Genomic DNA, 17374 nt, shown 5'->3' with positions numbered 1-17374 from the left:
AAAAAAAAAAAAAAAAAAAGAAGTACCTCATCTCTGATCTTGGATGCAATATAAAAACAATTCTGTTACAAAATGTCTTCAGATCACCTATCAGTAAATGTTCTTTTAGGGATCCTTGGAGTTGACATTGCAATTACATTTTAGCAGATAGCATTTTAAAACTTTTAAAATATATACGTATGGACAGCATGAAGTTTCGAATTACTGGGCTCTCGGCTGTTTGTGAACTCAGACACTCTAATCTTGGTTCTCTGAATTATATTTATTACCTATTTCTGATTATTAGTAATACAAATAAGCAAAATAATCTTATAGATGCAGATTCATTTCCTGACAGAGAGGTAATAATGGTGCCCCTAATAAACATTAATGAACAATTTTGACATTTCTATAGCCATGGTAAATAGGCTGTAGATTGTTTAAAGATATGTTTTGCCTATAGTTGATTTCTGTTGCAATTGTTCATACGGTGGATTTGCAATGGAGCTGTTTGCATGTGGTGTTTATCTCCACATAGAGTTATAGAATGGTTTATCATCATCACTGTGGCTGTCACTGTTACTGGTGACTATTGTTTTGGGAGTTTTCTGGGTCTATCTCTTTACCTCTCTAGCTAGCTAATATTCATCCAGAAAATGGCTTGTCATTTCTATGCAGTTGCCTGCTGTTGGAATTTTGTTGATGGTGGTAGGTTTGGTTTGGTTTGGTTTGGTTTGGTTTGGTTTGGTTTTTGAGACAGAGTCTAAACAATAGAGCCCAGGTTGGCCTCAAACTCTGTCTCCCTGCTCCAGACTCACACATGCTAGGAGTATAGACTTGTACCTGGCTTTGAGATTGACTTTGGTAAATTTAAATTGTTGATTTTGTTGGTATACTAACCTTGCCACTTGAAAGTAAATATGGTTCATCAGAGGAGTTGATAATAGTACGTGTCATGGCTCTGATGTAACCCTGATAATCACATAACAGTGTAGATGAAGTGGAGCATAGGCAGCTATGGGCACAGTCGCAGACCAGCTCCAACTGAAGACTAGAGTGCAGGGAGTATTAGCCAAAAAAAAAACAAAAACAAAAACAAAAACATACTTTTTAAAGTCTGAATTTAAATCATCATAGAAGTAGCTGTAGATTTTTAAAAAAAAATTAAATTACCATTTCTTTTTACTTTTTTTCAGCCTACAATGACAAAATTGTTGCGTTTTTGCGTCAACCCAACATCCTTGAAATTCTGCAAGAGCGTCAACCTGATCTTGCCAGAAACCACTCACTCAGGTAAACAGGATTGGGGTTGCTCCAGGAGGCACTAGCACCAACTGTTAAGCTTCAGTGACACCGGCAGTCATCCTGAGATTTGCTCTTACCTCCTGACATTGTTCACAAAAGTGGTGAATGAATGTGTTTTGCCATCAACATCAGCTGTTTTAGCCCCAGTTTTCTCTACTAAGCATAAGAATGGAGTAAGGTTGGCTAAAGAACCTAGAATTCCCCCTCAGGATTCTTGGGATCAAATGTTCACAGCCAAGAATACATCAGGACTTGCCAACAGTGACACTGACATTTTAAGTGTAGCTTGAATCAACATGAGTAATCTTTTATTGAGTTGAGATTTATAAGGTCCTAGACTTGACATTCTATTTTTCCTTAATGAAAACACAGTAGGACCCAAGTCGAGAATCCCGTGTCCCCTGTGTGAGTCTTCCCTTCAGTATGCCCTGCTTCTAGTTTCCCTGTGCATTCCTGAATATGTGCTCCTCTTCTGTCATGCGATTGTTTTCTTGGCTTGTCAAAAAGGGTCCTCGTCTTAGAACACCTTTTCTTAAACCTTTCAACCTCACAATGGCTCTTAGTTTTGAGGAATAGGACAGTGTTTCCAGTCTCAGTGTGCTCTGCATCACAGGTTGTAGAAAAGGGGAAATCTTATATAATCTGGTACTCACTTAATTTACACATCACTGTAATCGTGAGCTTTTTCATCTGTGCCCCAGTTCCCAAAATAACGACTTTGATACTTAATTATATATGTATAAATGCCTAGGCCATAAGCTTGGGCTTGTTCCCTGACTAACTCATAATTTAATTAACCCATTTATTCTTTTCTATGAGTACCACACGGCTGGTTAGCTCTTCTCAGTTTCACACTTGTCTCCTCAGAGTTCAGGGTGAATCTCTTCCTGCACCACACTCAATCTCAGAGTCTCTCTCTCTCTCTCTCTCTCTCTCTCTCTCTCTCTCTCTCTCTCTCTCTCTCTGAACCCCAACCTCCTATCTCCTGCTTCAGCTCCTTCACCAATCAGTGTTTTGTTGACAGGTGATGCTTCCATACAATACACAGAGATTGTCTCTATACATTACCTTTAATGGTAGAAATGCATTTGCCAGTGATGCCATCCTAGTGTATAGCTGTGGTTCTCAAAGACTGATCCACTTACTTCTACCAACCTTGTTTTCACCCAAATGATGCAAAGTTTTATATAATACAAAATGCCAGAACTCAACCCTACACCTACCTGCGCCCCCACTCTCGCTCCTCTTCCATCTCTGAAGTCATTCTTCTCACTCCTCTTCCATCTTTAAAGTCGTTCTCCTGACTTACTTCCCATGCCCTCTCCAGAAGCTCAATTCAAGAAGCATGGGTAAGCCCAAGGGGTGTTTTCTTCGATTCTCTCCATGTAATTCTACAGCACAGACCTGTGTTATAACCTGACTGGATGCTAATTTGATGATTAATTGTGTGATGTACGAAACTGGTCTTTGTACTCTTGACTATGTGACTTTGATTTCTCAAGTTCATATTTTTCAATTAACTTCTTAGAACCTTTCCACTAGATCACACTCAACCCGCCTGTCCCTCGAGGTCCGTCCCTCACTGCTCAGATCTAAAAGCCCTCTCTGCATAGTGAGCAAAATGCCAATGTCACTATGCAACCCTTAACCTTTAAAAAATATTTCTGAAGAATATAAACTAGGCAACATTTTAAGTATGGCCTGTAAATGAAACCTAGGTTAGAATCCTGGTTTCAACAAGCTAACTCCACAATGAGCTTCAGTGCTTTCTTTACGTGAGCATGCTGTTCCTGATCACCAACAATTATAAACATTATGCAAGTATGGATTTTGAACTTTTCTTTCTTAGGGCATCTCCTCAGCAGTCCACAGTCTTCTAGAGAGTAATAAAATTACAGAAGTGAGTTCAACCTTCTAACTAAAGATTATAGAGATTCTGGGCCTCAAGGCAAAACAAATTCCTCCTCTCTTGTTAATAGGTGTGAAGAAAACTCTAGTTCCTCTCTCACACTTTTACTTCCTCCAGATACACACACACACACACACACACAAGAGAAGGAGGGGGAAGAGAGAGGGGAGGGAGGGGAGGGAGAGAGAGAGAGAAAGGGAGAGAGAAGTCTTCTGAATAAATCTCATTCCCACAGAACAGACTAAGAAAGTGAATACTTAAGGAGTTTTGTGCTTTTCCTCTGGACTCTAGGTTATTATTTAAAGTAATTAGCACATCTTTAAATCTCTGCCATGGGAGAGGCTGAGTGATTTAATCTACCTGAGCAGGGCATCTGATTTACCACAAGTCTTTAATGACTTAGAAGAACTTTACAAACTTATTAGAGGGACAGTGGGAGGCTCCAGTTGATAGTATCCAGCTTTTCTTTTTTATCTTTCTGCTTTTTTAGACTCCTAAGAAGGCTGATGATTTTAAATTTTCCAGTGGTCTTCAGTGTTCCTAGTTAAGCATATTTTTTTTCCTGCATAGATCTCACACAGCAATCACTTACAGAGAAATTAGTTCATTGGATTTGAGATATATTTCCATCTATTTATGCTTTGAGACTCTATACAAATTGTGACCACAAGAAGGATCAGCAGGCATGGCAAGCTAAATGAGGCAGGAACTTAAATCGATGCGATAATGTTCTCTTACCCAGTGTGCACCACTCCGTGTTGCCATTTGCTTATCATAACAACATAAAGGAGAAGTTTGTAGATCTGAGAGAACATTCTGTTTCATAGTTAAAGCTGCATCGTAAGGAACACCCCACAGATGTAGGGGTAGGATCTAAACTGAGGTTTTAAAATCTCAGATATTGGTGACATTTCTGATAATAGATTCTGTTAGCCAGTTGTCATTATAACAAAGTTCCTGAAATAATTAGCTTATTAAGGAAAAAAGCTTACTTTACTCTTAGTGTCTCTACTCCTTGATCTGGTAGACCTCTTGTCTTTGGTGCTGTGATTGGGGGACAGAGGGTGCCAGATGGGAGTGACAGGAAGCCAAGTGCTCATTGTAGAGGTAGGAGCAAGAGTTAGGAGCTAGGGTCTCTCAGTCCCCATTGGGAGCACAATCTTGATGATTTATGAGCTCAAAACATCTTCTCCTGGAAGTCCACAGCACTGCCCGTTAGCACCATTTTGAAAACAAAGACTTTAACTTGTGGACCTTAAAGATGCATGGAACGGAGCCCATGGATAATCTATGTGTCCCAAGTGTCTTTGAGCTCTGTTTCTGCACAGCCAGGGATAACCAACACATATTCCTGGGCATTCTTCCTCATTGATAGCACAGCCACTTGAAAGAAGTAACCTTCCTTGTCCCTTGAGTAAGGGATGCCAGTGGGAGACTAAAGTGGGCATCTCTTTGCTCTGTGCCTGTCTTGTGTTGCTTGTGAGTCCTTCCAAGTCAGAGCATAGCAAGCAGTTGATTCAGCTTTATTCATATCCACTTTTCTCTTTTCATGTAGAGTAGCTGTGGTTTCCATGTACAGAATGGCTTTTGTTTTCAACTGCTGTTCTGAGATCTTGGTTCTCTCCAACTCTATCAGTCATCATGATAAGGTTGAATGGTGCCAAGTTGTCCCTCCAAATCTTTAGTCCAGGAAGAGGTTTTTTCATCCAGCTAAGCATCCAAAAGGCGAGATGAACATCCAGAGTGAGCGATGGCTCAGCTATTGAGAATGTGTTCTGCTCTTTGACAAGACCCTCATTTGGTTTCCAGTACCCATGGTGGGTAGTTTAAAACCATCTGTAGGTCCAGCTCCAGAGCATCTGATGCCCTCTTGTGACTCCATGAGACACAGAGCTCACATATACACATACCAACCTCCACATACATACTCATAATTTAAAATAATATAATTTTAAAAAATGAACATTCAGGGGGCTGGAGAGATGGCTCAGTGGTTAAGAACACTGACTGCTCTTCCAGAAGTGCTGAGTTCAATTCCCAGCAACCACATGATGGCTTACAACCATCTGTAATGGGATCTGATGCCCTCTTCTGGTGTGTCTAAAGACAGTGACAGTGTACTCATATATATAAAATAAATGAATCTTTTAAAAAAAAATGAGCATTCAAATTTGTTGCCACTTCTGTACAAGGTGCCTCTATTGGTCCTTCCTATTCCTTTTCATTGGAGACTAATAATCATACCAAGATATCTAGTATATGTGAAGCTGGAGAGAAAACTTCTTATATAGTATCAGAATGCAAATATCTTAATTTAAGACAACTTTTAAAAATATTTTGTGAATGAATATAACACATACAAATTCCATACTTTTTTTTTTTAGTTCCAACATTTATATACTAATTTATTTTATACAAGGATCTTCAGCCTGAGGTGAGAGTTGAGAATTTCCCTCCTTGGTGGTTAGTAGGCCCAGCCAGGAAGTCTGTTCCTGCCAGTCCTGATTTCCTAAGCGGCACCAGTAATAAGCACCAGGCTGGCTGTTCTTCACAGGCTTCTTACAGAAGTCCCTTGCCATGAGAATGTCATCTGTGATACTTTTTTTTTTTTCATTTTGTTTAAGTAAATCCATTTCATATTTTAATTTACTAGTAAAGAAATGAGCCAAGAACTTCTGAGATACAAGAAACGAAGAGGCATGTGCTTCAGTTCACTACCCGAGATGCAAACACAACTGTGGACCTTTCTGTTTCTTTCTCTCATCCTTTTTGGACGACCTTGCAGCTTTGTTGTATATTAGTATTTCTCTGATTGAATTTTCAAATTACATTTGCCTTGAAATTATAGAACAATATAGAATTTTGTAGAATTGAAGTTTCCAAAGTTTCCTAAAACTAGCTTAAGTCAAACAAACCCCAGTGTTCATAGTTCCTAACCTATTTCTCATCCAACTTGATTGCAAATGAATTTTTCCTCATTATAACTGAGCTGGAAATATTAACCTCAACTGGTATCTGTACTCCTTGGTCTAAGCAGCATGAATTTATACCTACTGACACACATTCTTGTCAGGGCCTGCCTTTCTCTGATTCTCAGTCTCCTCTAATTTGTTTACTGGTCGCTTAGATTTGAGGACCAACCTAACAGGGTTCTGATCTTTGCTGCTTAACTCAATTTAAATAATAGAAAATCTAGATTGGGACTGTTATTTTCCTGTGGGCCATTTATATGGGGATAACTATTGAATTTTTAAAAGTACCTCATTAAAATAATTTATAGACAATTTTATAAATGGTAGTTGGGTACTTTTGGTAGAAGATTCTCAACTCTCCCTAGGAGACCAGAAGTCATGACTCTTGGAAAGTAGTTAGTTATGTATCTTAAATTTTTCATATTTGGAGGCTGAAGAGATGGTTAAGAGCACTGACTGCTCTTCCAGAGGACTCAGGTTCAATTCCCAGCACCTACATGACAGCTCACAACTGTCAAGATCTGACACCCTCACACAGACATACATGTAGGCAAAACACCAATAGCTATAAAAATAAAATAAATAAATTACTTTAAAAATTTCATATTTGGGAGGCTGGAGAGATGGCTCAGCTATTAAGAGCACTGAATGCTTGTCCTAAGTTCAATTCCCAGCACCCACATGATGGCTCACAACCATCTGCAATGCCATCTGATGCCCTCTTCTATCTGATGCTTTTTATTGTCATGCAGGCATACATGCAAATAGAGTGTATACACATAAATAAATAAATGATTAAAATTATATTTGTAGTCAGACAGGCCTTTGTTTGAATATATAGGCCTAAGTTTGAACACTACAGTTTACTTATGATTCAAGGTGACTTTGACTGAAGCATTTAAGATCCTTTCAAGTTATTACTCTAAAAGCAGGGGTATATGTTTCTACCTTTCAGTATCCATTTAAAATTAAGTGGAGTAAGAATTATGAAGCATTTCATAGTTTGGAAGCCTAGCAAATATACCATAAAATGAAGTTAATATGTTAAGTGTCTGCTATCACAAGGACTAAGTTCAAGATAATTTGTCTTTGACCTTCTCCAGATTCTCAGAGCCACTTGCTTTGGGACTGATTGTACATATAAATGGAGCCACGTGATTCTGTGTATGCAACTGAACTTCAGTTAAAGCTCTCTAGGTCATGATTAACTTGGTGCAAGAAGGCTGGCTGGAGCAGTTTTCACCAGTTACTATCTCAAAAGGCTTGTATATACATACAATGAGATCAGCCTTAAGAAGCAAGAGAGCTGAGCAAACTCCAGAAAAAAATTCTGAGAGCTAAAGTTTCATGAAGTGTTTGCTATTGATGTCTTAATTGGAATGTATATGCTAGCTTATATGTATCTGGTAGGCTTTTGACGTATACCTGTGTCATATACTATGACATAGACTCATATTTGCATTTTGGGGTATGTTTATTTTAAAGCCAAAATATAGGGAGTTAGTTTTAATTTATTAATATATTTTCAATTAAAACACTTGTTACCTAATATATAACAAAATATTATAATTCGTAGAAACTATAAAACTCTATATATTCTAGTACATCATAAGCATTGATTATAAGAATAATGGGCTTGGAATTCAAGCTGTGAAATGCCTGAGGAAAGATGTATTGTAACTAATACATCTATAATAGTTAAAAACTGTTTACAAAATCTAAAATGGTTTTGTTCATACCAGCTTCCTCTTATCTAAAGAGATTAAGTTCTGAGAGCTCAGTGTTTGTCTGATAGTTCCCAAGGAACAGAACTGTGTATATACCGTAATATGTACTTGTGAAAAAAAATGATTTATAAATTTCACACAGCAGGAACGTAAAAATTCCAAATAAAATAGGGTAAGTATAACAGTATGCTATAATAAAAATGGTTTAAAACATGAATTTGTTCATATCTGGACAAATTTGTTCATATCCTGAGCTGTGGTTGACCATAGGTAACAGAAGTCAGACAATAAAAAGCCATGGGGCTAGAGAATTGGTTCAGTGGTTATGAGCACTTGCTACTCTTTCAGAGGACCTGAATTTGATTCCCTACACCTGTGTTTGGTGGCTCATAACTCCAGCCCAGGGATGCAGATGCCTCTGGCCTCCATTCTTACTGTTGTACACTCTCTTTCTCTTTCTCTTTTTCTCTTTCTCTTTCTCTCTCCTTCTCCTCCTCCTCCTCCTCCTCCTCTTCCTTCCCTCCCCTCCCCTCTCCTCCCTCTTCCCTTTCCCCTCCCCCTCTCTATCTCTCTCCCTCCCCCCTCTCTCTCTCACACACACACAATTAAAACTAAAAAAAATGGTTTTTAAAACCATAAGGACTGGGTGTGGTGGCGCACGCCTTTAATCCTAGCACTCGGGAGGCAGAGTCAGGCAGATTTCTCAGTTCGAAGCCAGCCTGGTCTACAAAGTGAGTTCCAGGACAGCCAGGGCTATACAGAGAAAACAAAAAACAAAAAACAAAAAAAAAGAAAAAAAGAAAAACAAAAAACAAAACAAAACAAAAAAACCATAAGGAATGTTATGTTGATCCTCACCTCATAATGAATGAATGAATGAATGAATGAATGGTGGGTCCATAGAGAAAGGGGCACTACTGTATATAGAATTGTGTTTTGTTGGATGCATGGTTCCTATCACCATTGAACTGTGAGACATGTAAACCCGTTATATGAACTATCTGATACTCTGAGCATCATTCTAATTTTATGGAGAGGTCAATGTCTAAGCCACTGTCCCTCATGGTTATCCTCAATACAAATCCATCAAATGAAGGAACAATATAATCGGAATGGACTGCCAACATCAGCACAAAAAAGGAGCAGATCACAAGAACTTTAGCTTCACTCTATTTCCAACAGGTACTTTTATTGAAAAAAAAAATAAAAGCATGAATAATGATGTGGCCTATCTAGTATCAGTCTTGCTAGCTTATAATCTTTGAAAGCCTACAACATAATAAGCTCCAGGCTAGGTATTTGCATTCTAAATATTCTTAAAATGAAGAAACAGAATTAAGCAAGTATAGATGACTTAGGTTCATCTCTATCAGCGGTCCTCAACCTTCTTAATGATGTGACCCTTCAATACAGTTCTCGTTGCGGTGATCCCCAACCATAAGATTATTTCATTCCTACTTTGTAACTGCAATTTTGCTACTGCTATGAATTGTGATGTAAATATCTGATATGCAGGATATTTGATATGTGACGCTAAATTCAACATGGGGTGGATTTATATCATTTGTGTGTCCAATGAGAGTCACCTGAGAATTTTAGGCCACATGGACTAACATTCTAGCCTACCCTATAAAGCAGTAAGTCGGAAGACAAGGAGCCTTTCTCCAGTGGGCCATCTGTTAGGGCAGTCTGTCCTGTGACTGTGATAGCCATCAAGAGCAATCACTAATTTTCCTTCCTTGACTTTGAACCATGAGGGATCTCCAAGCACTTCTCTAACATCACCTCAGGCAACAGCGTTGAAAGCACTTGTATTTACTGCTGTGTTAGTGAGTGCCCAGCAGCTCAGGAAGCTAAGGATGCAGTCTGCACTGCTGCATCTAATTCTTTCTCAACTCGTGCCCTTCTTTCACTTCAAGACCTGAGAGAGGACTGGTTTCAGTAAGAATGTTTTCTGTGGGAGTTTCAGTCTTAAGACATGGCTGGTTGCCCTCAAATGACCTCCTTCGTGTGAGAGAGTCACTCTCTGATGGTACATGTCTACACTGAGAGGAAGTGGTTACAAGCCCGGTGTGAGAGGCAGCAGCAATGGAGCTTTTCCTGCACTTGCAATCAATGCAGTTTAGCTTTGGGGTTTTTTGTTGTTGTTGTTGTTGCTGCTGCTGTTGTTGTTTTGTTTTGCTTTGTTTTGTTTGGCTTTAATCTAACCCTCTATACCTCCCTTCCCACGTCCCTACGTGGATTCTAATTTAGGCATTAATGTGAAGTCAGCTTTCTGATTCCTTTTGTTTCCTGCCATGGCAGAAAATGAGAACAATATTGTTTAGTAACAACATGGAGTGAAGGTTTTTATGAGTCTGCCGTTTTAGCATTGGCTGATCTCGTGCCTCATTTGTATTTTACTGTGTTCTCCTGTGCGGGAAACACCACGAAGAGCATGTGGGCAGAGAGATTCAGGAGGAAGGACTTTTGCCCTCAAGAAACTCATACCTCAAAAGTAACTTATAATGTTTGTTATGAGCCACTAAGATTGAAGAGAATTTCTTTATGACACAGGATCTTTCACCTCTTTACATTAACAGAATAAATTTGAATCGATATGATAAACTCATATTCAGAATCCTCTAATTGCAGTCAAATGTGTTAGTAACATGTTCAAACTAGATGAATTCCAAATGCTAAGTAGCTTTATGGAAATTTGTATGAGCCAAATCCCATTTTCTTTTTCTTTTTTTTTTCTTTTTTAAGATTTATTTATTTATTATACGTAAGTACACTGTAGCTGACTTCAGACACTCCAGAAGAGAGGTCATCAGATCTTGTTACAGATGGGTGTGAGCCACCATATGGCTGCTGGGATTTGAACTCAGGACCTTTGGAAGAGCAGTCCGTGCTCTTACCCGTTGAGCCATCTCACCAGCCCGAGTTTCGAGACAGGGTTTCTCTGTGTAGCCCTGGCTGTCCTGGAGCTCACTTTGTAGACCAGGCTGGCCTCGAACTCAGAAATCCGCCTGCCTCTGCCTCCCAAATGCTGGGATTAAAGGCGTATGCCACCACGCCTGGCCAGATCCCATTTTCTAAAAGGAAAAGAAGTATTGGAGGTCAGTCATGTTGACTTTAGCCACTTTTATTCTGAAGAAACTTAAGAATGTGTAAACATAAAGTTGCCCAAAGGCAATAGAATTAATACTTTATCTGAGACTTTTTTTTTTCAGAAGTCAAATCATCAATGTTGAGATTATCAGTTGAAAGACACACTTGCCCTTTTGGGGGGGGAGGTTAAAGAGGGTGTGGTCTGTTTTGTTTTGTTTTTTTGTTTTTTGTTTGTTTGTTTTGAGACAGGGTTTCTCTGTGTAGCTCTTGCTGTCCTGAAACTCACTTCATAGACCACGCTGGCCTTAAACTAATAGAGATCTGCCTTCCTCTGCCTCCCGGTGCTGGCTTAGACCTTGTCTTTTGTTGTTCTTGTGTTGGGTTCAATCCTGATAGTCTGTGGCACGAATCCTTGGCATCATCATGGCACCTCTTCCCTCCACAACAGAAACTTACTTGTATTGGCTGACTCATTGTGTAAGTCTGCCAGTTGGGACTCAGACCCCGGACAAATAGCTGAGGAGCATATTTTACAAACCAAAGGGGGACTTGGCCTCCAGGTTCTCCCAGCATCCCTCAGTCCCTACCTGTTACAAGGCATGGCTGGTATAGCCCATCCTCCAGGGTTTGGGCTTCCCTTCCTCCAGTAGGTCTTCCCTTTATAATCCAGACATTTAGATCTCTCTGCTCCTCTCTCTCCCTGTGTGCTCTTTCTCTGTCCTCTCTCTTCTGTTGCCCTCTCCATAGCAGCTTCCCCTGGCCTCCTTCCCTGAGACCAGTGAACCTACTGGAGAGTAGCTCCCCAATGAACCCACTTTGTATACTTTAATTTGGTGGCTCCCCAATAAACTACCTTTGTACACTTTAATTTGGCCTGAATTGGCTCATTTACAACAGTGATGTTACTGAATTCATCTCATGGTGTGTGAATTTCACCACTTTTCAATTTGTAGCATACTGCAAAGCTTTGCAGTATGCTACATAGAATAAGACATGGCATTTTTCATGCAACATTTAGCATAACTGCATAATATACTTTTTAAGTTCGTCTCTTTGTTTTCTCTTTAGCCTGTGGCAATGCATATTATATAGCTTCCCTTGATCATCTTTATGATACAAATTAATAGTGCAATAAAAAAGTTCTCTTTCCAATCAGTAAGAGATTTGTGCATGAGCAGAAATGGGCACCAAGGCCCGGTGGCGTAAGTGACAGTCCTGGTCGCTAGCATTTGAAGAGTTTGTGTCTAATTGTTAAGCACTTGTCTTGTATCATTCAGCATGAAGTCACATGGTAGTAAACAGTCATGCGTGTTATCTATAGTATCCAAACTATGCTCTATCCTTTTTATTGTTTTGGTCACCAAAATGAGAAGAAACTTACAACTTCCAGCAGAACTTGGGATTTTGTCTGTAGATCTCTAGTAGATGAAGGTCGAAGTGTGAGGAACACTGGTCTATGGGACATTGGGCAAATCGGTGATAACCAAGGAGCAGTTCCTTCTTCATTCTTGGAAATTATGGGCCATTTCTGAGACTGCTTAATTGTCTCTTCCTCTGTCCTCAGCCCTGGTCATTCTCTGAATCATCAATAAACGAGTCATTCTTGTTTTTACTTAAAAAGACTTTCTAAAGGCCCTCTAGGCTAGGTGCATGTCCGTGGCCTAAACCAAAACTCAGTTACACGGACAGGACACTTTATGGAATTTTAATATAATACTGGAGATTGCTTTTGATTTTTATTGCATTACAAGCTCCCGGACAGACACACTTTGTGGTGTTCTTTAAGCCTGGTCCACATTGAGAGTTCCAGGACAGCCAGGGCTACACAGAGAAACCATGTCTGGAAAAATCCAAAGAAAGGCAGAAAGGAGGAAGTCAGGGCAGGAACTCAAGCAGGGCAGGAACCTGGAGGCAGGAGCAGATGCAGAGGCCATGGAGGGGTGCTGCTTACTGGCTTGCTCTCCATGGCTTGCTTAGTCAGCCTTCTTAGAGAACTTAGGACCACTAGCCCAGGGATGACACCATCCACCATGGGCTGTCTGAGAGAATGCCTTACAGCTGGATCTCCTGGAGGCATTTCCTCAACTGAGGCTCCTTCCTCTCTGATGACTCTAGCTTGTGTCAAGTTGGCACCCAAAATCAGCCAGTGCAACTGATCCTTGTCAAATTGACACAAAAACACATCACCATTAAGCCATAACCCTCGTTTCTTATTAATCCCCAAGATCTAAATAACTTTCAAGGTCCCACCGTCTTTACAAATTCAAGCACATTAAAATTTCAGTCCCTTTAAAGATTCCAATCTCTTTTAAAATCGATAGTCTTTTACAATTCAAAGACTCTCAGTTGTGGACTCCAGTAAAATGCTTTTTTACTTCAAAAGGAAAAAAAAATCAAGGCACAGTGACAATCAAATCAAATCCAAATCACCCAGTGTCAGGGATCTACTCACCATCTTCTGGGCTCCTCCAAAGGTTTGGGCCTCGTCTCTAGCTCTGCCCTCTGTAGCACACAGCTTGTCTTCTAGGCTCTGGATGCCTCCACCCCACTGCTACTGCTGTTCTTGGTGGTCATCCCCATAGTGCTGGCATCTTCAAAACGCTGGGGTCTTCAGCTGCACGTGGGCTGTGCTTTCACAAATAGCCTCTCATAAGCTCTCTTCATGATGCCAAACCTCAACTGGTCCTCATGACTCCCTTCAGTCCTGGGCCTTCAACTGCCACTGAGGCTGCATCTTCATCTGTCCTCTCCTGCCCTCTCAAAGTGCCAGGTTTCAGCTACTCTCCATGATGCCTTCAAACCCGATACCACCTGGGTGACTCTTGCACGGTACCAAATCTGGCTGCCAACACAAGGTACAACCTTGGCTGTCTCTGGAACACAGCTTTTCTGTGCTCTCAGAAAACACTTCCCAGAAGATTTGACCTCAGTGATGCTGATATCTTCGTAATCATCACTAATTGCTTAGCTCCAGCTAACCAGCATAAATTGTTCCGGTAATGAAAAAGTTTCACTTTAGTAGTTCTGGTATCTTGTTAATCATAGCTGATTGTTCAGCCCCAGCTAACCAGAACCACAGACTCTTACATTGAAACAGCAACAGCCCTAAGTCTTTAAACTTCCCTCTGAAATGTCACAAGCCAAGCCTCCATCTTCTGCACTGTTCTCAACATTCTTATTTTCCAGTCTCCTACAGAACTTCTCACTGAGATCTCAATAGGCAATGGTTTTCCTAGCTGGAAGTTCCAGAGTCCTTCCACAATCCTCCTCAAAACCATGGTCCGGTCTGTCACAGTAATCCCCCACTATGCTGGTGCCAACTCTTCTTAGTCAGGGTTTTATTGCTATGACAAAACGCTATGACCAAAAAGCAAGTTGGAGAGGAAAGGGTTTATTTAGCTTTCACTTTCAGATCCTAATTCATCATTAGAGGAAGTCAGGGCAGGAACTCAAGCTGGGCTGGAACCCGGAAGCAGGAGGCAATGCAGAGGCCATGGAGGGGTGCTGCTTACTGGCTTGCTTTCCATGGCTGGTTCAGCCTGCTTTCTTATAATCAGTGATCAGTGAGGGCCTCACAACTCAATCTCAAGGAGGCATTTTCTCACCTGAGGCTCCTTTCTCTGTGATGACTCTAGCTTGTGTCAAATTGACACCCAAAACCATCCAGGGCATAAAGGTTAGGTGCTTCCTACACTTATAAACATAAAATGGATCTAGCTAGAGGAAACAAGAGCCTGAACCCTGTACTCTAGCCCTGTAAACTGTGACTAAAGGCAAGTCAGTTTCTATGTGTTTGGGGAATTTTTATCCAGGCAGTTAAACCTGTGGCTTCTAACTCAGTAAAGAATCTTATTAAGGCAACTTAGATCTAACGAACCTAAGGTATAGCAGAACTGGTAAAAATAACAAGTAGAGCTAAGATGCTCTAAGAAAACTAAATCTAGATGAGTAACCAGACACGCATTTCACTTTATGCTTCAGGTCTCAGAATGCTGAGTTCTTAGCACTCACAGTAAAGTTGCGTATATGTTTGGCTTCCATATTCAGTCAAATGAAATGGTTTCAGTGCCATAGCTTAAACTTTTATTTTTCCTGTCATCTTAATGCATTACTGTACAATGCTCTGAAATAACATGATGTAAATTAGAAAAAAATAAGAAAATGTTTTATTAAAATTATGCTCATATGAAAAGTTTAAGATATGAACATGAAGATGATTTGTGAATCCAAAGATGTTGTCACATGTATTTATGTTAATGGCAGAAATAGCATGTCATGGCAGTGTGTGTGTGTGTGTGTGTGTGTGTATGTGTGTGTGTGTAGGTGTACTGTACTGTACTACACATCCAACCCAAAGTCTTCTATGTAGCAGGCAAGCACTCTACTGATCTGTATCTCCCCCCATAGCATTGTATCTGGTGTGGGAGTGCTATTTACATTTCTGCATTATACACAATATCTTCTTTCCCAGTCTTAGCAATTAAAAATGTTTCAGTTTTTCATTATCTAAAATAGCCATGTTCATTATTATTATTATTATTTTTACTGAAGCTATAAGCACAGTCACAGGCACTGTTTGTACCACATGTTACTTACAGGTTTATCCTCAGGAAAACATTGGATATTCCGCCCACACCTTTTGAATGGCATGGGGATAAATCTCCGGGATTGCTTTCTAAAGAGAGTGGAGTCACCCTTTCAAGCTGTTGCTTAGATGCAAACTCCCAGGTGGCCTTAACCCAGAAAGGGGGTTGGTTTTACTGTCTGGAATAGTGCCGTCTATAAGGCTATTTAGGTGGCAGAATAATTGTTTTCTCCCAACATTAGAAGTTGTTGTCGCCCACAGGGTCTTTTCCTTGTATGTTTTGCTTTATACCTTTTTGTTTGTTTTTCTTTTTCTTTTCTTTTCTCTTCTTTTCTTTTTTTTCCGAGACAGCGTTTCTCTGTATAGCCCTGGCTGTCCTGGAACTCACTCTGTAGACCAGGCTGGCCTTAAACTCAGAAATCCACCTGCCTTTGCCTCCCAAGTGCTGGGATTAAAGGCGTGACCATCACTGCCTGGCTGTTTGTTTTTTTGTTTGTTTTTTTTTTTTTTTGTAGTGCTGGAGATGGATTCAGAGCCTCTTGCATGCTAGGCAAACATTCAACCACCTCCTCCCAGCAAACAGTGTTCTTCTCAAAAGCAAGGAGTGTGCCCTTTGGGGATTTGTATTCTTAAAGTCCCATAGCACCGTGCCACTTAATAAGTACCAAAAATGCTACAACCATGATAGAAAATATGGCTATCCAATAAGTTACATCTACACCATTTCCTTGCCTCAACAGGGAGAAGATCCAATTTATCCGAACTGAAGGGACCCCTGGATTGGTGCGGCTCTCAAGCGATGCAGACCTTGTCATGTTATTGAGGTATGTGACACTGGGGCCTCAGGTGGAAGTCTCCTGCTGTTAGATAATTTGGGATGTTTTAGAAAATAATATGCCACAGTGTTGGTAGCCTTAAAATGCCTCCTTTCTCCTCGGGGTCTTAAGGAAATCGTCATATTGAAAACTTAGGGTGGAGCTCTCACGGTAATGTATTTCAGATTACATCAGGTACCCCTAAGATTTGCTTACTCATGCTTCTACACTGCCGAGAAATGACAAGATTAGACAGACAAACAAATCAAATACCACACTCAAAGAGTAGACCGGAAGTTAACTGAAGAAGTATGTGCAGCTTACCCCTGGGGCAGAGTAGAGGTCATTGATAGGTTATTTTCCCGCCACTTAATAAGTACCAAAAATAAGCCAGTGAAATAAGTCAGTTTAAACCAGATTAGATTATATAAAGATGAGTTTTTTGGGAAGCTGCGTTCTGGTTGGGAGTTCACTGGCCCCAAGGACCAAGGTTACGGAAGTTGCCATAGAGGAAAGAGAAAGAAAGGAGCTTATTGAAGAGAGAGAAGAGGAGTGAGAAGGGAGAGAGCAAAAGTGTCTGGATTATATAGGGATGAGCCTCTGGGGGAAGGGCAGCCCGGCCCTTGGGCTGGGAAGTTCAGGGTTGGGGGCAGGGTATGCCAGGTAGGGACTGAGGGATGCTGGGAGGGCCTGGAGGCCAGGTCTGCTTTGGTATAGAAAATATGCCCCTCGTGCCTTGCCCCAGGCTGAAACCAAACAATCATCTTTCAATTTTCTTTCCACTGTTTTCTTTTCTTTTTCCAGAATGTGCTTTCTCTCCTTTTGTTGGTTTCAGGAGTAGCTTATTTACTTTATGGTTTTTAAGAGTTTAGGTTTGGTCAATGGTTCTGCAGATTTGATGGCGCTTAGTGGAACTGACCCATTGTATTGCCCTTCGTGGTGGTTGCATTGATTCAGTTTTTAAATTTCAGAGTACTTTGGAAGGACAA

At 40.4% G+C, this 17374-nt stretch overlaps 1 protein-coding gene across 3 annotated transcripts in view; it reads left to right on the top strand.

Moving 5' to 3' along the window:
• Positions 1 to 17374, top strand: part of Hecw2 (HECT, C2 and WW domain containing E3 ubiquitin protein ligase 2) — a 373974-nt gene that overhangs the window by 295233 nt on the left and 61367 nt on the right. For all 3 annotated transcript variants that reach the window (XM_029538487.1, XM_021197433.2, XM_029538488.1), the window contains exons 17-18: positions 1176 to 1272; positions 16311 to 16394. In XM_029538487.1, the coding sequence (XP_029394347.1) occupies positions 1176 to 1272; positions 16311 to 16394 (181 nt within the window). The remainder of the gene's footprint in view (positions 1 to 1175; positions 1273 to 16310; positions 16395 to 17374) is intronic.

This window comes from Mus pahari, chromosome 5 (assembly GCF_900095145.1).
Source record: "Mus pahari chromosome 5, PAHARI_EIJ_v1.1, whole genome shotgun sequence".
Lineage (NCBI taxonomy): Eukaryota > Metazoa > Chordata > Mammalia > Rodentia > Muridae > Mus > Mus pahari.
This window is presented reverse-complemented; position numbering and strand designations above follow the sequence as displayed.